The sequence below is a fragment of the Salvia hispanica genome, chromosome 6, assembly GCF_029641045.1.
Source record: "Salvia hispanica isolate PSC_SH4W2 chromosome 6, Shi_PSC_v1, whole genome shotgun sequence".
NCBI lineage: Eukaryota > Viridiplantae > Streptophyta > Magnoliopsida > Lamiales > Lamiaceae > Salvia > Salvia hispanica.
Genome location: NC_142697.1, coordinates 23,363,917 through 23,388,779, shown reverse-complemented (window position 1 = coordinate 23,388,779; position 24,863 = coordinate 23,363,917). Strand labels below are relative to the sequence as shown.

The 24,863-nt window shown below is 35.5% G+C and overlaps 3 protein-coding genes across 3 annotated transcripts; 2 read left to right on the top strand and 1 right to left on the bottom strand.

Annotated features, from left to right (window-relative positions):
• Window positions 1-7,311, bottom strand: EMB25 (DEAD/DEAH box helicase). Its single transcript, XM_048106944.2, has 16 exons — window positions 6,729-7,311; window positions 6,280-6,455; window positions 6,086-6,199; window positions 5,632-5,740; window positions 5,472-5,558; window positions 4,793-4,911; window positions 4,103-4,250; window positions 3,422-4,021; window positions 3,074-3,352; window positions 2,755-2,961; window positions 1,931-2,287; window positions 1,179-1,415; window positions 821-1,041; window positions 590-689; window positions 358-504; window positions 1-277 (listed from the first exon to the last, which is right to left on the bottom strand). The coding sequence occupies exons 1-16, from the start codon at window positions 7,230-7,232 to the stop codon at window positions 179-181; spliced, it is 3,504 nt and encodes a 1,167-aa protein (XP_047962901.1). The 5' UTR covers window positions 7,233-7,311; the 3' UTR covers window positions 1-178.
• Window positions 7,312-8,702: 1,391 nt separating this feature from the next.
• LOC148923389 (uncharacterized) lies at window positions 8,703-11,697 on the top strand. Its single transcript, XM_089061479.1, has 5 exons — window positions 8,703-9,050; window positions 9,492-9,561; window positions 9,666-10,004; window positions 10,283-10,982; window positions 11,652-11,697. Exons 1-5 carry the CDS (start codon window positions 8,703-8,705, stop codon window positions 11,695-11,697), a joined length of 1,503 nt encoding a protein of 500 aa, XP_088917605.1.
• Window positions 11,698-13,181: 1,484 nt separating this feature from the next.
• LOC125207555 (pyruvate dehydrogenase complex E1 alpha subunit) lies at window positions 13,182-17,285 on the top strand. The gene is made up of 8 exons (XM_048106945.2): window positions 13,182-13,930; window positions 14,494-14,573; window positions 15,251-15,328; window positions 15,731-15,826; window positions 15,900-15,971; window positions 16,176-16,229; window positions 16,317-16,382; window positions 16,956-17,285. Exons 1-8 carry the CDS (start codon window positions 13,255-13,257, stop codon window positions 16,998-17,000), a joined length of 1,167 nt encoding a protein of 388 aa, XP_047962902.1. The 5' UTR covers window positions 13,182-13,254; the 3' UTR covers window positions 17,001-17,285.
• Window positions 17,286-24,863: the final 7,578 nt, after the last annotated feature.

Below are 24,863 nucleotides of genomic sequence, written 5' to 3'. Positions count from 1 at the left end.
TTTAGAAAAGAATAAGATAGCAATAGGATAATAGGATGATGATGAAGAAGATTACAAGTTTCAACAACTTGAGATATACGTATAAAGAATGATGATCTCTTTTTTTTTCCTTTTTATTCTTTGGGAAGCAAAGAATGATGATAAATTAATACTAGCAGAGAACTGGGCAACTATGCTATCATCCTACCAATTCACTAATGGGTGGACGGTCCATGACGCTCGAAGCTTTCACAGCGTTGCTTTTGAGCCGTGGATCAACATCAGGCAATTTAGGCACCTGCAACCAACCAACAGGTCAATTACAAGAGCTGTTGACACTCTAGTTAGCCAGAAACTCCAATGGAAAGAGAGCCTCACCTGTGCTAATAGATCAATGGTTCGTCGTAAAAGGCGTGCTAGATCTCCTTCGTCCATGGCACACTCCATCATAATCTCTCTCCATGTTAGACCAGAAGCCCAAGCTTCAACCATGCCCGCGAATTGGCTATCCAGGCAGCAAGGAATCTACAAACCCCCCATTTCACTTCAGCATTACTAAACCACCTATTACTACATACGTTATTCCCTTCACTCAAACAAGACTAGTTACCTGCACTCCATGCTTTTCCTGGAGATCCAAAAGTGAGCTCTTCAGTTCATCCAAAAAGGCGATCACATTCATAACAGTGGACGAGGCTTCATAAATATAGCTGCACAAACCCAAAATGAAGGTTGGCGGAGTTTTTCATTCATTTTATCAATGTTGCATACAGCTATAAGTAATGAATGGACTGCAACCCTCAGCATGAAGTACTTGGAGCAAATGTAACTTGAAACATACCTATTATTTTTCCATGGCCGAACTTTGATTCCTTCAGACACTAAACCTCCACAAACCGCAGCAAGCTGTGCAGGTTTCAAATCAACAAGGACTTTATTTCGAAGAACCATTGCTAACCAGAGTTCATTCTCCCCACGAATTGCAGCAGCAGTTTCACCCAGGGGAAATATAAAGTGTGAGTTGATATCCAATGCCCTGACTTCATGTATGACATTGCTGATCTGGGAGACACAAATGGTTTAGTAAAATATTTTCTACTCGTAGCACTTAGTTAAGCTTAAAAGAATGATATTGCATATTATTCAAGAAAAAAAGAACATCTTGAAGCTGGCATTTGCATTAGTGACTTTCATATTACCTGAAGAAATTCCTTCCAGCCAGATGGTTCTATCTGCTCTATTCGAGTGGACAAACGAAGTGATCTAGCCTTCAATCTCCGTATCTTTTCTTCGTTAAATTTGGCTGTATCTAGAATCTTCTTGTATTCTCTGAAGCCTTCTGTTCGTGCTATTTTTTTCTTCAGACGCGAAACTTTGTTTCTTTGGTCCTTGTAGCATTGGACAGCATTTTTGTATGCTTCAGAGAACTTCAGGACCTAAGGCCATAGCAGAAACAACCAGCTGTCAACTGTGAACTACTGAGGAACTGAAATTATAAGATAAATCAAAATAGAAGCCATCGCTTATGTCACATGCAAATTATAATTCAAATACAGAGTTGAGATTAGCACACTGTAAGAAACCATCTTGTTTTCTGCTCATACGATGGTCTTATGGGTCTTACCAACTATGCAAGTATATTGATAGGCATTATCAATAATCTGCTATTTACTTTTGTATATTATAATGGAAAATGATGGTTAGCATTAATTTCATTATTTTTTTTCAAACTTGATAAGCCTCCTAGCCCACTGTTTAATATAATATTCTGATGCACCATGGCCAAAATATACATTATGATGCTGCAAAATCAACCACGGTAGGTAGCTTTTTTAAGCAACCATGTTTTTGCAAAAAAGTTTAGAACACATTAAAGATCACAACTTCGAAAGAATTGCAGCATGTTAATAAACACCAATGTATGCATCTTACTAATTAATTGTTCAATTACCTCATCATCATCAGAGAGACTACTCAAGACTGGCACATTTAAACTCCACGACCACGTCTCAAGTGATCCTTCCATGCACCATAAACCACCAAATTCTGAGTCTGCAACCTTTTGCCACTGCATATCTCCCTTATCAAGCAGACTCGACATTATTTCATGAGGTAAAGCATCATCTTGAGTCAAGGCAACGTTGGGAAATCCAGTTTTATAGATGGTTCTGATCCATTTCTCAGTGAAAAGGTACCAAGAGTTATCCGAACCAAGTGCTACATAATACGATGGTTCAGCAGCATGTTCAGGCTCAGCATCACTTGAATTTCTTCCATTAGTCAGCGCAAAAGAATCAGATTCGTGAACCTGTAATCCGGGATAAACCGCATTAAAGAGATCTCAGCAAAGGGAAGGAATGAAAACTAAGACACTGAACCAGAATTTTCTACTTCTCCATCCTCTTCTTCTCTAACAAATGCAGTTCTATGCATTACTAAATCAAACAATAGAGTATGGCACCTTTAAGAAATAGGTGTTCTTCATTACAAATTTATATTAGCATACACTTCGATATGGAAGTGTATGATATCTTCATCAGTTATAGCAACCTTTGAAGGAAAAAACATCAACAAGGAAGAAACATATTTGAGGGATTGCTAAAATTTGACAGGATGCCACGAACCACCATGTACACGCAAGATTGACACAGAATGAGTCCATTGGTGAAACCAGTCAAATGACATCTCCAAAGCTTTATGATGATTTTAGTGATAAACTTGAGAAGATTTCCAAGTTAGAACAAAGGGAGAGAAACTTAAGCGGGTCAGGCTTACCATATCTTTCAATTTTAAAGTCTTTAAAGAATCAACCTTCCCCAAATAAACAGCAGGGATTTGATGCAGAACACCGTCTGCATCAGTATGCTGGAGACACATAAAAGGTAAGTGCTCATTCCCAAGCTCCTCGAGTAGGGGCTTTAAAGAATAAATTCTCTCCCATTCCACTATTTTCCGAAGTTCAGAGCGAATACGTTTCTCTACCTGATAAGAAAAGTCAGAATGATTGTTCTTACAATAAGCAGAAGGTCTTGTTACAATATGCATAACAACAGGATTCTTTGATCAAGGTAGAAAAGTTAGCAAAGTTAGATACCCTCAATTCTTCCTGAAGATCGGCAATCTCTTTGTAAGATGTATGTGACAGTAATTTTTTACTCTTCTTATCGATAGCTTCATCTGTAATTTCCGACGCCAGCAACTGTATCTCAGTCTGTATCCTAGCGAGCTCCTCCTTAGCAGCAAGCATGACATTGCTCCCCACATAATTTCCGAAACTTTGTTCAACCAACTTTCTTGCTTCTTCCAATGTCCGACCAGATTGTGAGTTATTCAAGTCATCTGATTCAGCCGAGCTACGTGCAAATTTTGCGCCCTGCAAAGGATGATGGATCTGTATAAGATGGAGATCACTATACTGATGAGTGTTTTGTTAAGAGCATACCGCAAGTAGATTAAGCACCATCCCATACGAAGCTGTAAACTGTGAAACAAGAGGTTCTAGTCCAGAAAAGAGAACTTTGCAGCATTCTTCAGCTCCTTCATATGGTGTTTGAAGAAGAACGACATGACCCTTTTCATCAATGCCTCTACGGCCAGCACGTCCTGCCATTTGTAGCAGCTCATTGGAACTTAAAAATGTGCGACCACTGTCAATCCTTTTGGTCAGAGATGACACAACAGCAGTTCTTGCAGGCATGTTAATTCCAGCAGCAAGAGTTTCCGTGGCAAAAACAACCTTCACAAGCCCCTTTTGGAAAAGCTCCTCAATGAACGATTTCCAAAGGGGAAGGCAACCAGCATGATGAGCAGCAACACCTCGAAGAAGTCCTTTTGCAGAAGATTCCCTAACAGCATCAGGATATTTAACACGAAACTTTTTAAGTGCAAGCTCTACTTCGGTTATCTCACAATCATCCAACAGGTTGCAGTCTTCAAGATATTGAACAGCAGCATCACAACCTTTTCTGCTAAAGATGAACCAGACTGCTGGAAGCATATCTCTTGCTTTAAGATGCCATAATGTATCTACAACTTGAGGAACCTGTATTCTACCAGAATGAGAAAAATGATCTCTGATCCGGATATACTTTTCCACTGAGGATGAACTAATGATAATTCATACCTGCGACCGGCGTATAGAGTTCATGTCATGCTTTGTAAGTGGAGGAACATCAAACTGATATTTCTTTGATTTCCTTCTTCTAGGATTCTCATCCTTGTATACATTATCTCTTGAAGAATCAAGCTGTAACTGGTTTAGGGACAGCTTCCTGTACTAATTAAAATAGATTGCAGATAATTATGAGTGCCATACCTGTTAGTACTAGTTTCAACTGCAAATTAAGAGCAAGCAGCTATAGGAAAACTGTCAAGAGTATCACAACTTCTCTTTCTTTGCCACCAAAAACTCAAATTCATCAAGCAAAAATAGCTATAGGAAAACTGTCAAACTATATAGGAGCCATCCCTTCAGGCATTGATGTATGTTGCACTGATAATACATATATGATAGAAATCAAAGACGAGATACTTTGGCACCTCTCTCTTCTTAGCATGAAGAGAGAAGATCAGAAAAAAATCCAAGGGCTACTTTCTCACCACTTGCACCACAAAGCTAGCCCAGACGGACTCTCCAAAGCTAGGGGCCAAAAATCACTATTACGGTTTTCATGTAATTCACTATGCAACGAGCTAATGTCCAGATAACCAATTCAGTTCAGAGATGATACTTCCCCAAATGTGAATCAACCTAACTAATTAACCCGAATAGAAATACAAAATCCAAACCCTAGCAATATCTAGAAGAAATCACCTGTTCATGCTAGTGCCTTTTTGATCAAGAAGTGGTAACAATGCTGTCTTTGTTGAGAAGTGCCAAGTCAACGGAACCGGACGCTTGGATGATGTTACCAACTCAGTTTTTCCATGAATCTTTTATGCACAACGGAAGAACAAAGCATTAGATATGAATACTATATGAGAAAATGGATGCCAATTTGTTGGATGTATAGTTCTCTAGAAGACCAATTGCAGATAAGTAATGAAATATAATATTACAAAAAACACTCATACATGGAACTCTTTCTTGCAGTAGAAATGTACTGTAGCTCATTTATCAAGCTCAAAAAACAACATGGTCTTACCTTCTACAAAAAATTCCCTCCAACTCCCTAAACCAAACTTAATTAGAAAAACAAAAACTGAAAATGAGTTAAAATGTGAAAAAATGAAAATAAGCTGCAGCTTAATTTTTAATAAGTCCTCAAACACTACAATAAGAAATTAGTACTCCACTTTTAACCAGGATGAACTATGATGATGTACAATGATAGTTTATCGCACCTTTAATTGAAGTTATACATTTTAGGTAGACATCCTTACAGGATATTAAGAATCCTAACCTGCAGAATTCTAAGTAATTCTGAAAAAGTACTTTTTCATATACTACCTTGCACAAGAACTGCATGAAAGTTCAAGAGAAGATGCAGTACCTGACCAATCCAACCTGCCAACTCATCTGGATTTGCAACAGTGGCAGAAAGACATATTAATTGCACTTGTTTGGGGCAGTATATCACCTATATAAGCAACAATTAACAGCGTGAGTAATTATTTAAATTCTGGCTTTCTGTATAATATAAAATGACTCACAATTTCTTCCCAAACTGTACCCCGGGATATGTCGCTCAAGTAATGCACTTCATCCAAAACAATCACATCCACATCAGAAAGCATACTTTCAGAAGAATCTGTTCCAACACTGTATCACAAATATATCCACAAGCATAAGTAAAATAATGATGTCTCGGTCACATAGACGTACGACGGATAAGAAAATATTACCCTGGAAGAGACATCAGCCAATATAATAGCATTGAATCCAAGGAGTAAAATGCAGAAAAGTATTCAGAAATAAATTTATGAGCCAAACAAACCACTTTATGATAAATATTAATTCTTCCAAAGTCAACAAAGAAGCTATGCTGATCAGTATCACCAACATAAAGGAAAGGGTTTGCTTAAGACAAACTTTCAACTTTCATATCATGTTTCCTACTGAACAATATTGAAAGAAAGTTAAGAAACATCACATTAAAATAATCACCTCCGATATAGCATGTTGCGCAAAATCTCTGTGGTCATTATCAAAATTTGAGCATCTTTATTGACAGCAGAATCTCCAGTGAGGAGTCCAACATTAGTATCACCAAATGTCTCACTGTGAAACCACGTACGACATATGAAATTAGTGATCCCCGAAATTTTATCAATAACAACTATCGACACCCGCATTCTCACCGAAAGTCACGAAACTTCTGATTTGACAAGGCTTTCAAAGGAGTAGTGTAAAACAATCTCTTTCCTCGGGAAAAAGTAGCAACTGCAGCAGCTTCAGCAATCAACGTTTTTCCACTACTAGTTGGTGCAGAAACTACAACTGAAGAACCTTTCAGGAATGCTTGAATGGACAATCGCTGCAAAAAGACAGAAATTGAACTTCACAAGTACATATAATACACCAAAATTCTCAACAAGACTGCAACTACTAATTCATCCACCTATAAGCAATTTTAATTAACACATTGATCATTATAATCAGCAGCCAAAATACAACTTTAGGCATCTGCAACATTTATGAAAAACTAAATAAATATTCTGCTTTCAATCGTGTTTGTTGAAACCTAGCAATGTCATAAACAGAAGATTGCTGTATTTTAGTCTTTCGACCTAGGAAGAGAAGGGAAGACCTGGAACTTGTCAATTCTGAAGTCGTAAACAGAGGCGAGCTCCTCGACATCAATGATGTCCTCACCAAACTCCCGCACCTCATTCCTAATCCTCTCCACTCTCTGCCACTTGAACTCCTCATATCTGGGGCCAACACCTTCGGTCGCCTCCAAAACCTCTTCGTCCTCTTCATCTCCGTACTGTTCGCTGATTTCACCAGCAACGACGTCGTACTCCTCTGCCGCCACGTCGTCCTCTTCTTCGTCGTCGTCGTCGGATTCAACTTCAATATCATCGTCGGAGAGCTGAGAAGACGAACCGACGGGGAATACTAAATTCGGGAATTTGTGAGTTGCTGCGAAACGCGAGTACCTGTTGGAATTGAGTAATTGCGGGTACTGGAAGTTGAGGCGGGGATAAGGCCTGAAGAGAGGCAATGGAGAGAGCCCCTTGGTAGTGGTTGCTGTGAATGGATATGGAGAAGGTGAGGGAGAGAGGAAGGAGTGAATGGAGGATGCTTTCATGGCGGGAGAGAATTTCAGAAGCACGACTCCCTTTTTCCCTGTCCAAGGAGATAATTTCGTGGTGACCAATTTCGATTTTATGAATTTTATTTTTTCTTTAATACCCATTATGCAAATTATCCGTTTTAAATATATTTGTGAAATTACGACAGACAACCAAAGTACTCTCGGCAAATACAAATAAATAAGTCTCGATCACTAGACAAATACCGCTCCCTCCGTCCCACATAATTTGCTCCATTATTCCATTTTGGATCGTCCCACATAATTTATTCCATTTCATTTTTATCATTTTTTATAGTGAACCTCATATTCCACTAACTCATTCTTTCTCACATTTTATTATAAAACTAATACTTTAAAAGTATGACTCATATCCCACCAACTTTTTCAACTCACTTTCCATTAGATTTCTTAAAACTCGTGTCGGGTCAAAGTGTCCAAATTATCTGGGACGGAGAGAGTACTCCCTTCAATCCCATTATGTTGTAAGAAAAATGTGAGGGAAATAGAAAAGTCTCAAGCTTTTCATATGGCCAAGTCTTTTGGCTTTTCACCTTAGGTAACCTCCAATATGTTTATGAGGTGCCTTAATACAGAGACCTCTCGTGTTGCCACTCATATCCTATAAATAGGCGTGGATTTGAGAGATGAGAATACACCATCAATCATTCTCTCTTCTCTCTAAGATCTCAAGCATTCTAGTTCGCATATAGAAGCATTGCATAGCTCGGTTCTCGCCTCCAATTCAAGTTCGCCGGAGCCTACGAGTTTGAGGTAGGAGGAAAGTCGTTTCATCTTTGGGGACGTTGCGTCAATCCGTGAGCACTAGCCAGGGCGTATCTCGTCTTGCGGAGAGAGGGTTACCTCGACACGACTTAAAGAAGACAATAGTTTGCATCTTGTTCTTTTATTGTATTTCTTTTGTTTTATTTACCTTCTAGTTTTTGGTTCTTTTGTAATAGCAAGAGTTGTCCGTGTAAAGGCTACACTATTTCCAACAATCGCAAGACGAGACAGTGTACTCTTGCCATCATCATGTCGTCCGAAGCTGGAGGAAACATGAAATTCAAAGCTGGAATGAAGCAACAAACAGTCGCAATGTCGATGCACAATGAAGTGGTTAATTCCTTGAGATCCATTCTCTTGAGAATTGTGTTTATCGTTTGTCATTTGACAAGCAAGACCAATTTATATTTGGTAGTAGTAATTGGAATGCATTGGTTGTTGATACCAATGCACATATGGTTCAATATAATTGTGTACTTATCGTTAGAGACAATATTGTGCAAATTATTTGAACGTGTTGTTATAAACAACAAAGATCACACGGTGGTCGCAATGGTCTCCGACGTGAACCATGGTAATAATCCAAATGAATGGTTTGTTGATACGGGTGCCACATGTCATGTGTGCCCCGAGAGAAGCGTTTTTTCTACATACAAATCTGTTAGAGGTAGAAAAGTACGCATGAGAAACCAAGCCTCTTCTGAGGTGGTTGGTGTGGGTAACGTGTTCCTAAAATTAGGATATGGAAAGGTTCTCACCCTTAAGGATGTGCTGCATGTCCCAGACATCCGAAAGAATTTGGTGTCAAGCTCACTTCTAGTCAATCATGGATTTTCACTAGAATTTGAGTGTGAAAAGGTTATATTGACCAAGTATGGAAAATTCATAGGTGAAGGCCACCTAGTGAACGGGCTTTTTGAGCTAAATGTTACGGTCATTCACCGTGGAAAAGGAATAAGCAATAAGGAAGATGACACGTCCTCTTATTTGCTTGAAAGCTCTGATTTATGGCATAATAGATTGGGACATGTAAATCTAAATGCTATAAAAAGATTAGTTAATCTTGATTTACTAAAAGTTAATGAGTTTAATTCACAAAAGAAATGTGAAGTTTGTGTTGAAGCAAAAATGACCAAGCTGTCGTTCCGCTCGGTAGAACGGAGCACAAAACCTCTAGAATTGATCCATACATATATATGTGATTTAAAATTTGTGCAAACCAGATGTGGTAAAAAGTATTTCATCACATTCATTGACGATTGCACGAGGTGTTGTTACGTTTACTTATTAAGAAGTAAAGATGAGGCAATTGAAGCGTTTAAAGACTTAAAAAATGAAGCCGAAAATCAACTTAATTGTCGAATTAAGTGTGTTCGAAGTGATAGAGGTGGTGAATATGTGGCGCCGTTTGCATAATTATGTCATGCAAGTGGTATAATTCACCAAACCATGACTCCATATTCTCCTAAGTCGAATGGTGTTGCTGAGCGCAAAAATCGAACACTAAAAGAGATTGTGAATGCTCTGTTGATTAATTCAGGTTTACCCCAGAACATGTGGGGGGAAGCTTTGTTAACCGCGAATTACATCTTGAACAAAATTCCACTAAAAAATAGGGATGTAACTCCTTATGAATTGTGGAAGGGAAGGAAACCTTCATATACATACCTCAAAGTGTGGGGGTGTTTAGCATACAAGTGCCGCCTCCAAAACAAGTTGCAATTGGCCCTAAAACAGTCGATTGTATCTTTATTGGATATGCATTAAACAGCAGCGCATGTCGCTTCTTAGTTCATAAGTCAGTTATTTCCGATGTAGCTGAAGGAATAATAATTGAGTCAAAGAATGTTGTATTCTTTGAGAATGTGTTTCCTTGCAAGAAGCAAGATGATCGTTCTAGTGAAAGAATGATGGATGAAGCCACTAGTTCTAATTCTCCAAAAGTGACAAGGACAAGTCCTGAGGATGTAGAACCAAGACGTGGTAAAAGAGTTAGAGTTGCTAAGACTTTTGGTCCATACTTCATAACTTTTATGTTGGATGGTGAACCAAAGTCACTAACAGAAGCACTGTAGACAAATACAAAGCTCGCCTAGTGGTCAAAGGCTTTAAACAGAAAGAAGGGCATGACTTCTTTGACACTTACTCACCTATTACGAGAATAGCTTCCATCTGGGTGCTTCTTGCGATTGATGCGTTGCACAATCTTGAGATTCACCAAATGGATGTGAAAACTGCATTCCTGAATGGTGATTTGGAAGACGAGATATACATGGAGCAACCTAAAGGGTTTGTTGTGCCCGGGCAAGAACGCAAGGTATGCAAATTGGTAAAGTCTCTTTATGGATTGGAGCAAACGCCGTTGCAATGGCATTTGAAGTTCGACAATGTGATGTTGTCAAATGGATTCACTATCAACGAGTGTGATAAGTGTGTTTACATTAAGAACACAGATAACGGGTTTGTTATTGTGTGTCTGTATGTTGATGATATGTTGATAATGGGTAGCAATAGTGCCATTATTAACGAGACAAAAAACATGTTGAAAAGAAAGTTCGATATGAAAGATATGGGTCTAGCTGATGTGATTCTCGGAATCAAAATATTGAGGACTAATGAAGGAATTGCCTTAACACAATCTCATTATGTTGAGAAAATGCTTAAGAAATTCAACTCGTTTGATTGTAAGCCAACAAAGACTCCTTTGGAGCTCAATGTCCATCTAAGCAAGAATAAGGGTGAGCCTGTTGCTCAAGAAGAGTATGCAAAGGTTATAGGAAGTCTGATGTTTATCACGAACTGTACTAGACCAGATCTTGCTTGTACGGTGAAAAAGTTGAGCCGATTCACGAGCAATCCAAGCAAGGAACACTGGAAAGCTCTGTGCAGAGTTTTGAGATACTTGAAGTATACTAATGACTTTGGACTGCACTACACAAGATATCCCCAAGTACTTGAAGGGTATTGTGATGCAAATTGGATCTCTGATTCAAAAGACTCGTTTTCGACGAGTGGATATGTGTTCACTGTGGGGGGTGGTGTTGTTTCGTGGAAGTCAGCGAAACAGACGTGAATTGCTCGCTCCACCATGGAATCCGAGTTTATCGCATTGGATAAAGTAGGGGAAGAAGCCGAGTGGCTCAGAAATTTCCTAGAATGTATTCCATGTTGGAAGAAGCCAGTGCCCACAGTAGTGATACACTGCGATAGTAAAATAGCTATAGGTAGAACACACAGTGGCTTCTATAATGGTAAGTCTCGACACATTCGTCGACGACATAATACCGTAAGGCAGTTGATCACAAGTGGTGTTATCGCAGTTGACTATGTTAAGTCAGTGGATAACATAGCGGATCCATTAACAAAAGGTTTAAACCGTGTTCAAATGCATAAATTGCTAAAAGGAATGGGACTGAAAACCACATCTTAAAGGATGAGTATAGTGGCAAACCAACCATACGATTGGAGATCCAATGGGATTGGTTCAATGGGAAACAAAGCTATAAAAATCTAGTTGTAACACTCAGAAGATTTTAATCTTCGCCCATTCTTTAGAAAGCATTGAGTGTTGTAACCTGCACGTGGTAAAAGGTTAAGTCTTTTGACTTTTAATGATTCTTAAAATCTCAGGGAGATGAAGTATGGCAGGATACTCATGAAAGAATCACCTATGTAAGTGAGAAATGGGGCCGCTTCGTGTGTATGAGTCACTTATGAATTCCAAAGAGGTGTTCCACGGCCGAAACGGACACAAACGTGAGAACTTATGGAGTTGAGACAATATTGTGTTGATGCTATTGACTAGCATACACCAAGGAGAAATAGTTCAAGGCATCGCGTCCACTAGCCCGCCGGTATGTCCGATAGTGTTGACTATGGAAGGTTCAAAACCAAAAGTTACCTCTCCAAAGACAGTATCGTTTCTCGAGAACTGAACGAAGAGTTTGCATACATGCATTTGTGTCTGGTGTTGGTTTGAGCTTGCAACGCTCTAACCAATGTGGGGGATTGTAAGAAAAATGTGAGGGAAATAAAAAAGTCTCAAGCTTTTCATATGGCCAAGTCTTTGGCTTTTCACCTTAGGTAACCTCCAATATGTTTATGAGGTGCCTTAATGTAGAGACCTCTCGTGTTGCCACTCCTATCCTATAAATAGGTGTGGATTTGAGAGATGAGAATACACCATCAATCATTCTCTCTTCTCTCTAAGATCTCAAGCATTTTAGTTCGCATATAGGAGCATTGCATAGCTCGGTTCTCGCCTCCAATTCAAGTTCGCCGGAGCCTACGAGTTTGAGGTGCTTCAACTCGGTAGGAGGAAAGTCGTTTCATCTTTGGGGACGTTGCGTCAATCCGTGAGCACTAGCCGGGGCGTATCTCGTCTTGCGGAGAGAGGGTTACCTCGACTCGACTTGAAGAAGACAATAGTTTGCATCTTGTTCTTTTATTGTATTTCTTTTATTTTATTTACCTTCTAGTTTTTGGTTCTTTTGTAATAGCAAGAGTTGTCCGTGTAAAGGTTATACTATTTCCAACATATATACCTACCATGAATTTGATCACACCTTAATTCAGGAACTACTCATATCATTTTTAAAATTCAGAGATTGTTTTCATGTGTAATGCAAAATTCAAGGACTATTTATGGAGTTTACTCATATATAAGAAGTATTTTTTTAAGTTAAAGGAACATTTTATTGTTGATTAATGGCAAAAAAACGCTATATTCGTTTCAATAGGTGACGATTGACATGGCACTATACGAGTGGATAAAGATCTAATAGTAGTAGTATTTACCGAAAACAATTTTTATTTTGAAAGCTAAATTAGTTTTAAAATGGTTAAAAAAATTATCCCATTGCAAAATTATTATTTCAAATTCCATAACCGTACCAGAACTAACTTTTTATTTTAATTATAACTCCGAAATCACTCAACTGCTTTAGTAACGAATAATAGGCAATAAAATAATTTCATTTATTACCATCATAAACGGGCAATAGTATGATTAGAATTGTGGAGTGTGTGTAAATTGACTTTAAATTAATTAATGTTATAGGAATAGTACTAATTTAGTAAAATGATTAAAGAGCACCCAATCTCTGACTTTTAATTATTCCAAAGATACCCCTACGCCCAATATTTACAAGTATACTGCCGCTGCTACCAACCAAAACCACCCCTTTCTCTCTCCCAACAGCCACCGCTTCGCTTTACCAAATCGACGGTTGATATGGCTCAGCTGATTCGCCGCGCCGCCGCTCTCAACAAATCCCTCCCCGCCGCCTCCTTCGCGGCCCGGGGCCTCGCCTCCACATCCCCAATCACGGTGGAGACCTCCCTCCCCTTCACCGGCCACAACATCGATCCGCCCTCCCGCTCCGTCGAGACCTCCCCGCAGGAGCTCCTCACCTTCTTCCGCGACATGGCGCTCATGCGCCGAATGGAAATCGCCGCCGATTCGCTCTACAAGGCCAAGCTGATTCGCGGATTCTGCCACCTGTACGACGGCCAGGAGGCCGTCTGCGTCGGGATGGAGGCCGCTATTAATCGGAAGGATTGCATAATCACCGCCTACCGCGACCACTGCATCTTCCTAGGGCGCGGGGGGACGCTGCTCGAAGCGTTCGCGGAGCTGATGGGGAGGAAGGACGGCTGCTCCAAGGGGAAGGGAGGATCGATGCATTTCTACAAAAAGGAAGGGGGTTTTTACGGCGGACATGGAATTGTTGGGGCGCAGGTTCCGTTGGGATGTGGATTGGCCTTCGCTCAGAAGTACAGCAAGGATGAGAGTGTGACGTTCGCGATGTACGGAGACGGTGCTGCCAACCAGGGGCAGTTGTTTGAGGCGTTGAACATGGCCGCGCTTTGGGATCTGCCTGCTATTTTGGTCTGCGAGAATAATCACTGTAAGATGCTTCTTCAACTTTCTGTGATTTGAGATACTGACATGATAAAAAGGTGCTTGGTTTATTTAACTTAATTAGAAATGGTTGAATTTCATCGGTTCCAATTTATGGCCATGTGCAAGGAAATGTGTGACAGTTGTGGTATTGATTATGATAGGAGAAGGATTGTTATAATATGCTTTAGAAATACCATCTCTCACTTTTGCTCTGTTAGTATGATGCTGACTTCAGAGTTATGATCATTTACTGAAAGATTGCATGTAAAACTCGTCTAATTTGGCAAAGCTTCCTGACATACATGGATGTAGTGTAAAAACAGACAACTGGAAGAGCTCAGCATATAATTTTCTTTCAATTTCTTTTAAATATAAAGGAGAATTAAGGACTATCTACTTGATGCTTGATAAATTTTCAATTTCACAAAGCCAAACATGAGCAGTTATTGTAGTATGTGATGTCTTGTATGTATGTTTGTTTGGACTTGCAGTATATATCTTCTCATGCTCATGTTTATGTTTAGTTGACTATTGATTATTAATTTGTTAAATTGAATTGGCATATAGATGGAATGGGCACAGCAGAATGGAGGGCGGCAAAGAGTCCTGCTTATTACAAGAGAGGAGATTATGTTCCAGGTTTGAAGGTAAGATGGGCTTCCCACTTATAGTTTCATCACTTATGCACTTTGGCAATATATGTTTAGCTGCACATTTTAACATGCTATATGTAACAATTCGCATTGGGATGTTTAGTAGCCAAATTGTGTGTTGTCATGTGCTAGTGCAGGCCAAGTATGAATGTAATTACTTACAAGTTTTGGTTGAGTTTACAACAAGTATTATGTTGATTTTTTAAATGTCATGTCTCATATATTATGTATGCTTCATCACTTCAGAGCTCAAAAGGAATGATTCTGTGAAAATTGTCTTCATATATGATAAGATACATTTAATGTTAAGGCAGTTAATTGTATATCACACATTGAATATGGATTTTCCAGTCAGAAACTTTGGGCCAGTGGAATTTTAAAATTTCAACAATGTCTTGTTTATGGTTACCTATGTTTTGAATCAGACTCATGTGTAGGATTAAGATACATTGATTGGTGTTGAGTCTGTTGAGTGCTGACAGATAGAGTTTAGGTCCTTAACTATATTTTCATTGTTATGGACTCTGGGAGAACAAGGGCGCTGCCAGTTTAAGCGGAATGATACTGGGAAAATTGATTAAAAATGAATCTGCTAAGTTTATTTTGTGGGATTGGTTTAATTACGTAATTTGCTGCTTATATGACGTCTAATTTATATTTGCATTTTGAAGGTGGATGGTATGGATGCCCTTGCTGTGAAACAAGCATGCAAGTTTGCAAAGGAGCATGCCCTCAAGAATGGACCAATTGTGAGTGCACTTTATTTCCTTCCTATTCTTCACCTGAATTCCCGTCTTCTGTTGTCCTCATGCTGCTGTTAGCTTTCTATCTTTATTTCATGTGCATACAAGAGTGTTCATTTCAGTCTTTTCTTGCCAATAAACAAGTGATGTCATATGTTTGTCGAATTGATTATAGAAAGCCAAAGACACATTGTGGAGGAATATATATCCTCTTAATAGCTTGATTTTGTTTTTATTTCATTTGGACATCTATTATTCTGGGCCTTCTTGCTAGAAGCTCCTGTATACATTATGTTCAATGTTGATCGCTCAAGGTTGGATATTTTCTTGATATCAAGACAAGAACTCTATTTCAGTTCTCAACTGTTGCAATGTGATAACACTCATTCATCTGCTTAATATGTTCAGATTCTTGAAATGGACACCTACAGATACCATGGACATTCCATGTCTGATCCTGGAAGCACATATCGTACACGTGATGAAATTTCTGGTGTTAGACAGGTAAATTTCAATATTTGTCATGATCCTTGAACCTCATGCTAGTCCTGTGCTCGATTAATTCTCCTTTCTGCAGGAGCGTGATCCAATTGAAAGAATCAGAAAGCTTGTCCTGGCTCACGATCTTGCCACTGAGAAGGAACTAAAGGTAAAAACAGTTCTACTCGTCTTCTTATGTAGTAATACATCTCGTTTTACACAATCCTGGAGGATTTGATTATCCTGGAATCAGGTCCTTCTCTAGATCCTCCTAGTCTAGATTTTTGTGGGATGATTTCCGTGCACAATCTTCCAATTCTGGAATGAAATTGTGGTGAGGTGTTTTATATTGTTTATGTTCTATGATAAACAGGATACTGAGAAAGAAGTAAGAAAAGAGGTGGATGAAGCCATTGCACAAGCTAAGGTTTGAAGTCCCATACTTTCCTTAGCATTATGGGAATACTTCATGAACTTATGTTTGTATCCAACTTATCTCTATCTGGTTTTGCAGGAGAGTCCCATGCCTGACCCTTCAGAGCTGTTCAGCAATGTATATGCCAAAGGCCTGGGAACTGAGGTAAAATATTTCATTATGTCCATTTGATTTTGAAGAGAATCTAACAACTATAGAACACATGGTTCTCTTAACACACATGTTAAGTTCTAACAATCATCTCTGTCATACCTACCTTTTCAACTGTTCTCTTGGGCTTCTTGGTATCGATTTTAAGCACAAGACAGGTAACCTGGAAAATATCTGGTATATGTTTTCTTACTTGACCTGTTTTGTATTGGACTATTGTATACAAACCAAGCTTATCATACTACTCAAATCACGCATGGGTTGAGAAATTGTTTTGTGCCATTTTATCATTTTCTTTTGTCTAAGTATGCAACTTAGCCTGTGATTCAGTATCACTAGGTACCTTTCAGATCACCTACAACTATCTCCTGCTTGCACTGAAGGATTTGGTTGCTTTCTTTCTCGTTGTCTATTGATTTACTTACCTATTATCGAGTTACTAGAAATTACAGTATTCTTAGATGGACCATTTGTTACCAGGTGTAAGAAAAAACATTATGCTAATTACTGTAAGATGTTCTTACTAGAACTTGTTCGTAATCTGACTGGAGTTTGCTTCGATTGCAGTCATTTGGAGCAGACAGAAAAGAAGTGAGAACTGTACTTCCATGAGTGAGAACCATCAATAATGATTCAATATGCCAAGCCCCATGCGTGGACTAACTGGCAATAAAGCAATTAGAACTCAGACAAAATAAGAGTTGCTGTTGGAGAATCTCGATATCCTGATGAAAGTGTCACTTATTTTTTGTTTTGCTTCTTCGCCCTTTCCCAATATGTGGATATTAGAGAAGATTGATTGTGTTTGGTTTCTACTCTTATTGATTAAATTTTTTGCAGCAGAACTCAAATGCGAAAACTGAAATTGAAAGAGAATGACGAGTCAGCTTTTGTGTACTTTCCTTAGTTATATTTTTGGAAAGCGTTACATTGGAGTATTCATTCAAAATATTTAATTTTTCATGGGTTGGTTCAAAATATAACTTTCTTAAAGTGAAATATTTTATACTCTAAAGTACTACTAATAGATAGTGATATCATGTACAAATAATACCCCAGTCTCTTATTTTAAATTTAATTTTTAATAATTAAAATTATAATTAATTATTCTCAGGTCTACTTTTATATCAACAATACCCAACTGCTGTTTCTAACTTTCAGAACTAGATTTGATAAATTAGAAATTACCTTCTTTTTTTTAGGAAAAGTGCTACAAATATGTGCCCCACATATGATTTAGACATGAACTTACCATTTATTGCCAATTACAATTATGAATTATAAAGTCATTGCAAGTAAATTAAATACACTACGAGGCTATGTTGAGTAGTGTCTGTCGTAGTTAAATGACCCATTCCTACCCATCTTCCTTGCAAAATTTTGGGATAACAACGCAGAATTCTAAAATGATAAAGTTTCTTACACATTTCTCAGTCAGCATAAATGGTTGTTGCTAATTAGTAATGATTTTATCCTTTTGTATTAAATGCTCTTTTCCTTGTGTAGAGCGATGGAAATTGAAATCAATGCTGAATCAAAGCTTTCAGATTTTTACCGTTGCCCATTTCTTTGCTTTTCAGTTTTCAGACTGTTATCGCCTTATCGGTATAATGGCTTATTGTGGCTGTAGTTTTCTCTAGCGCATGTCACTTTGATTGCTCATAATTTAATTCATTACTCTGTATTTTATAAAATAGTACTGTACAATCGTTTATTATTGTCTTATCGAAAAACAATTATTTTTGTACTAATCAATTTTAAAGACAATAACGTCTTGAAACACATTATAAGTAACTTTCATTGATATTTGATAAGAATAATTATTTTATTCATATGAAGAATTATAGTAATTTCTTTTCATAATAACAGTGACTTCAATAGTTCAATGCAACAGTTTTCAATTATAAAACAATTACTTTCAATTAAATACTTCTGAATAAAAATATTAGTAATATATTCCTTGTAATTACAAGGAATATTCTCATGCATATCTCATAACCATAAACCTACAAAAAAAAACAGGCATTAATATATTAAATCGGAAAGTTTGATAAAATAGATCCATCATTTGGCGATATAGTAAATTAAATCCGTCCACATAATATAAACGTCGCTGGAAAATGAGACAGAATATTAAAAAAAAAAAAAAAAACTGTTTTTAAGTGCGTATATACGGAGTAGTACTATTTTACTTACGTGCTTTAACCATTCATTTTGTTGAGATTAGGTTAGAAACGTGATTCTATTTTACAGACACGAACGAAACAATCATCAGCTTATTTTTAATTAACCAAGTTTGTTATTATATTAATCGAGGGAAATGGTAGTTTTATTCGTTCGTTTTATTTTATTTTATTTTTATTCGTGTTAATGAAGTGATGTGAATTTAGATATATATGCCACAGCCTCTTTTTTCATTAATTTCGTGGAAAAAAAAATCATTTATTGTGTAATAGAGAGTATGTGTTTGTCAGTACATTAAAATTAAACTCAAGCTGAGCTAATTTCTACTGAAAACTATTCATTTAGTAGGACAAACTAGCTAAAAAAAGAAGATGCCTAGAGAAGCTTTTTAACGCTAATTTACGTGGCTAACTATACCAGCAACAACGCTTCATAAAATGTCTATACTATTAGTATCCCAATTAAAATTAGGGGATATAATAGAAGTGTCTTAAAAAGCCAAAATATTAAAATAATTTGTCATCAACTTAAGTAAATTTTCTTTTGTATCCTTAATTATTAGAGAAAGATAAATGTGCATAAATTGTATATGTACATAATATCTTTGGATTTTTAAATTTAATTGAATTTTAAAAAAATTTCAACGCTAGTAATTGTGCCTCAATTTTTTTTATCCTTGAAGTACAATAGTAAGATTTTTTAATAGTGATAGCTTACTACAACCTCCGTCCCTAAAAGTTTGACACAGTTTATCATTTCAATCCGTTCCTGAAAGTTTGACATACTTCACTTTTTACCATATTTGTTAGTGGACCTCATATTCCACTAACTCATTACTACTCACATTCTATTATAAAACTAATACTTTAAAAGTAGGACTCACATTCCACCAACTTTTTCAACTCACTTTCCATTATATTTCTTAAAATCGGTGCCGAATTAAAGTGTGCCAATATTTAGGGGACGGAGGTATAGTAAAGGATTGGTGGTTAAAGTGATATACGGTATACTATGTATTTTCATTTGATTTGTACAATTACATTCTTTTCAATTCGATATGAAATAAACAGAGTACTTGTTTTAAATTTATCAAAATTATAATCCATTTTACTCCTATTTTTTTTCGTAAGTTTCATCAACCGTCAAATCATGCATATTAAAGAAAGTAAATTTTTTTGTTTCAACCTTTTTAATTATCATAATGACAGTATATACAATTAATTATCAAAATTTAATAAGAATAATGATTAAATGATCACGGGCTTGAATTCATCTTGATGTGAAATTATATCCAATATATGAAGATTTCACCGCCGATAATATTTCTGCGCTTTGTCAGATATAGAAAATTGTGCTGTCATAGATGTGTATATCCTGTAAGTTTTTGCGCTTCCTAGTTGGTTCAAACAATCCTCTAAAACTTTGGTAATGTATAAATATAAAGAGAGGGTTATTTGCCAGTAAATATATAAATTTTTATAATTTTCTGTTATTTTTTCTAAATTTTATTTTTTGAATATGGAGTTGTGATCGAATCATTTTTAACGATCGAACTAGAGATTAAATTAGAGTCCTCCATTTTCTTAATTTTGTGGTTAGGATTAACTTACAATTAATATAATATTTTGGTAAGTTAATTACTTTTTTATTTAATATTTCTTTAAAAAAAATAAATTTTTTTATTCAATAAAAACTTATTGGAGTAAATAATGAACTATATTCACTAAATAATGAACTAAGTGACCGTATGTTATGAAGTAATTTTTCAAATTCATTACATACCAAATTTACTTCAACTGAAAAATAATTATGTCATAACACATTATGAAGTAATAAACTAATGTAATGGAGTAATAAACTAATTGAATATAGTAATAGCATGACTGAATGAAGTAATAAACTAATGAAATGAAGTAATAGCATAGCTGAATGAAGTAATAAGTTCATTACTATATTAACGTTTAACACAGTTAACATTGTATTTCAATAAAATGTCATATTTACATCATTATTAACGTTGATTTGGTTCATTATTTATTCAATATGGTTCATTACTACTGCTTAACGTTTAACACTAAAATTTATTTTATCATTAATATATTTCAATAACATGTCGAAATTACTTCTTAACATACTTTATTTAGTTCATTATTCAGTGAATATAGTTCATTATTTACTCCGGCAAGTTTTTATTTAAAAAAAAATTAAAGAAATTTTTTTAAAAAAATTAAAAATTAACAAACTAAAAAATAACTAAAAAAATTGTATTGTATAAAATATTTAAATCAAAATTACAATTGCCACATAAACTCTAAATTGCCACATCAGTTTTGATTTTTCTACTTGGAATAAACTAGAAAACTCTAAAATTCATGTATTTATATTCAAAAAATAAGTTTTAGGAGAAATAACAGAAAATTGTGAAAGATTATATATTTATAGGCAAATAACTCTAAAGGAAATATATAAATATAAAGAAAAATAGATTGAAAACGTTGAATATGATTTTTTTTTATACTCCACTAGTTCATTTAAGTGATACTCAGTGCATTTTCCTTTTTTTGGAAGTTCACTTAATTATGATACTCTCTCCATTCTAACTAAGTTGAGTCGTACTCCTTCCGTTCCAACTCAAGTGATTGATTTCTTTTAGGCCATTTTTTTGCAAAGATGATAATGAATAGTTAAAGTGGAAAAAAAGTAAAGTAAGAGTTATAGTAGAATAATATAGAAGATAGTCGTATATACATTATTCTATTATTTATTTTACTTTGTCTCCACTTTAACTATTTATTATCATTTTTCCTCAAACACGTGTCGAAAAGCAGTCAATCACTTTAGATGGGACAGAGGGTGTTTTTTTTTAATGTCCCAATTAAGTTGAGTCATTTCATTTTTTGTCAAAAAATATAACATACTCTTTCTTTTTCCTACTTTATTCATCTCTCAACTTTTCAACACAATTTCTTAATCTCTATGAATAAAAGTTTTGACTCAATTTAATTGGAACTGAAGGGAGTATATTTTTTAAAAATAGAAATATCAGTTTCATTCTTACTTTATCTTCTTCACTTAATTTATCAAATAAGTATTATATAAAATTTCGTACCGAAAAATAAATGTTACACTTAAAATGTAATGGATGAAGTATTATTAGTTTTATACTTCATCCATCCTACAAGAATATGCACTCTCTATTTTTTAGTCCGTCTCAAAAATATGCACTACGTAATTTGAAAATTCTCTTCTTTCTATTGAGGTGAGACCTATTCTCCACTAATAATACTTTAATTTTTTTCCTTTCTATTTCTCTCTTACTTTATCAATTTGCATTAAAACCAGTATCCAACCAAAAATGCATATTCTTGTAGGATTGAGGAAGTAATAGAATATGAGCGGAATGAACTAGTCAAATATAGTCTTACTTACTACTTATAATAATTAAGATACTTAATGGTAAACAGATAAAATTGAAAAAAGTAAACAATTATTGAGAAACTGACGAGTAGCACAATATTAAAATGTGATGGACGTAGAAATTTAAATAAGTACTTCTGTTCCAACTAAGTTGAGCTGTACTCCATTTTTCAATTTTAGTCCGTTCGTGATTAAGAGTCTCGGTTCACTTATGGAATACTATAAATGGTAATATGCTTCACATTCCACTAACTCATTCCACTCTCATTTTATTTAAAATTAAATACAAGTGGGACACATATACCATTAACTTCTTTCCATTAACTTTTCTTAACATTTCTTAAAACTTATGTCAGAAAAAAAAAATGAGACTTCTATTCACGGACGGAAGGAGTATTTTTTTTTGGATTTGTCAATTAAGTTGAGTTATTTTCTTTTTTAAAAAAAAAAAATAAATCATGCTCACTTCGCATATTTTACTCTTTTTTTATCTTTCACACTCCTGTTTTTCTAAGTAATTATTTTAATATTCATGCCCAAAACTTTGGATCCAACTTAGTTAAGATGAAGGAATTACTATTTCCTCCGTCCCATAAAAAATGTCACACTTTTCTTTTTAGTTTGTCCCAAAAAAGATGTCATATTTCTCTTTTTGAAAGAATTTCTCTCTTATATGAATATAAAAATTATATTTTCTCTCTCCATTTAACACACAAACAAAACTTCCTAAAATCTCATGTTCCCCAAGTATAACATCTTTTATAAGACTAAGAGAGTACTATTTTCTCTGTCCCAATTAAGATTTTATGCATTTTTTTTTAAATTTATCCCTACTAAAATATACAGTAAACTTTTATAATTTGATAACTCTCTTTCCAATTAATATACTAACTCTTTTTTTCCCTTCCTATTAAATATTCAATTCTCTTTCTTTCTCCTGTTACATTTACATCTATTTATTTTTTTCTAATTAATTATATTAACCAACATTTCTGCACTACAAATACGTATGATGACTAAAAAATACGTATAGACATATTTGAAGAGGTGGCTAAAAATAGGGTGTTGGGAGAAAAGGGAGCACGTGGTGTTTCAAGTGCGCCAGACTGATGGCAGCCGTCACATCATATCAATTATCATTGTTGTGCTTCCCAGCTGCCATTTCTTTTCTGCTGGCATTCTTCTGTTCTTTTTTTTCCTTCTAATCAATTTATCCCCAAAATTCCAAAATTATTAATACTTCCTCCTTTATCAACTTAGTTGAACTGGCGTATTTATTGTGACACGTAAATTTAAGAAATTAATATCTAATAATTATAGTAAAAAATATGAATAAGAAACTATTTCCATCCTACTTCAAAAGTCTCAGAACTCTAAGTTGAGTTCAACACCTATTTTAAGGAAAAAAAAATAGTTAAAAAAAATAGTTAAAAAAAAATGAAAGCTCTACTTTGTTATACTATTAGTTTTATAATAAAATATGAGTGAAAAAAGATTAGTGAAATGAGAGCCTAATATCATTTATGAAATATTCCAACCGTGATTCTAAAAGTGGGACATTTAAAAATGACAAATCGAAACTTCTAAAGTTAGACGGAGAAAGTAATATATTGTTTGAAAAAGGAAATACCCCGTACATTTTACTATCTCAAGCAATTTAAAAAGAATTTACCACTAGAATCACATCCCGAGCTGAGTGATAACAAATATCCGTTTTATGATTAATAAGATAAAAATCTTTTTATGATTATAAATGCCTCAATACTAAAATAGTCGTGTACAAAAGAAACATGAATCACACTTAGTACTAGTAGTATACGTACCGAGGATAAAATAGAAATTTATGGGTTTCATCCTAAAACCAATTGATGATAGGAGGAGGGGCCAATAAGATTTATAGTAGATTAAGCGAAATTCATAAGTTCCATCCTAAAATCAATTGGTGATAGGAGGAAGGGCCAATGAGATTTATATAGTGGATTAAGCTCTTTTAGTACACCGATGTGATATATTTTTTACATTCATTTTATGTTTCAATTGTCAACACCCTCCCTCAAACCTTTCAAGGTGAACCTTGGAGGAGTTGAACTTTTTTCTAATCGATTGTTCAAGGTGAACCTTGGAGGGATTGGACTTTTTTCTAATCGATTGGACTCCCAATTTTTTTTTATTTGATCGGATGGACCACTTAGCCCAAATTTTTAAGTCCAGATATACTGCTGGGTCAGTCATTTTTTAGTTTCGGCCTTGGATCAGTCATTTTTTAGTTTCGGCCCAGATATATTGCTGGGTCAATTAAATTTGACCCACAGTCGGCGACCCGCTCTGATACAATGATAAAAAATCAATGGGTTCCATCCTAAAACCAATTGGTGATAGAAAGGGGGTCCATAATAGTGAATTAAGCTCTTTTAGTACACCGATTTGGAATATTTTTTACATTAATTTTATGTTTCAATTGCCAATAGATAATGGTTAATCATTAGTTTCGTTATAAATTTCAAATCATACTCCACTATTTATTACTACCAAAAATTATCATTATTCGGTACCAACGAATTAAAGTGTGTTACCTGTTAAATGAAATGTATGCAAATTTATTCAGTTACAACTTTTACTACTAGAATTAGATCCAAAGGTGAGTTATGCTGTGGACCATTTGACATAAAACGTCTGTTTAAAGATTCATGGAGAAGGTTATTTGCCCAAATGCGTTGACGTGAGTAACAAATTAATTTTCCAATATCCCATTCAAAACGCCTCATATTAATGAAGCATGTATAATATTGAGGGTTGAGAGGAATAGTAATTTCAATTTAAATGTAAAATGTTTTGGCTTCGATTATGTTGAATATTGCGAGGAGTCAATTATGT

Bases quoted from the DNA above. Each gene is read 5' to 3' on its own strand.
- LOC148923389 (XM_089061479.1), top strand. From the start codon at position 8,703: ATGAGAAACCAAGCCTCTTCTGAGGTGGTTGGTGTGGGTAACGTGTTC. The intron at 9,562-9,665 runs GTTTACCCCAGA...GAATTGTGGAAG, and splicing joins TGCTCTGTTGATTAATTCAG to GGAAGGAAACCTTCATATAC. The intron at 10,983-11,651 runs GTATTGTGATGC...TTAAAATCTCAG, and splicing joins TATCCCCAAGTACTTGAAGG to GGAGATGAAGTATGGCAGGA.
- LOC125207555 (XM_048106945.2), top strand. From the start codon at position 13,255: ATGGCTCAGCTGATTCGCCGCGCCGCCGCTCTCAACAAATCCCTCCCC. The intron at 15,329-15,730 runs GTGAGTGCACTT...TAATATGTTCAG, and splicing joins CCCTCAAGAATGGACCAATT to ATTCTTGAAATGGACACCTA. The intron at 15,972-16,175 runs GTAAAAACAGTT...TATGATAAACAG, and splicing joins CCACTGAGAAGGAACTAAAG to GATACTGAGAAAGAAGTAAG.
- EMB25 (XM_048106944.2), bottom strand. From the start codon at position 7,232: ATGAAAGCATCCTCCATTCACTCCTTCCTCTCTCCCTCACCTTCTCCA. The intron at 5,559-5,631 runs GTGAGTCATTTT...TTGCTTATATAG, and splicing joins GTACAGTTTGGGAAGAAATT to GTGATATACTGCCCCAAACA. The intron at 4,912-5,471 runs GTACTGCATCTT...TGTGCATAAAAG, and splicing joins TGGCAGGTTGGATTGGTCAG to ATTCATGGAAAAACTGAGTT.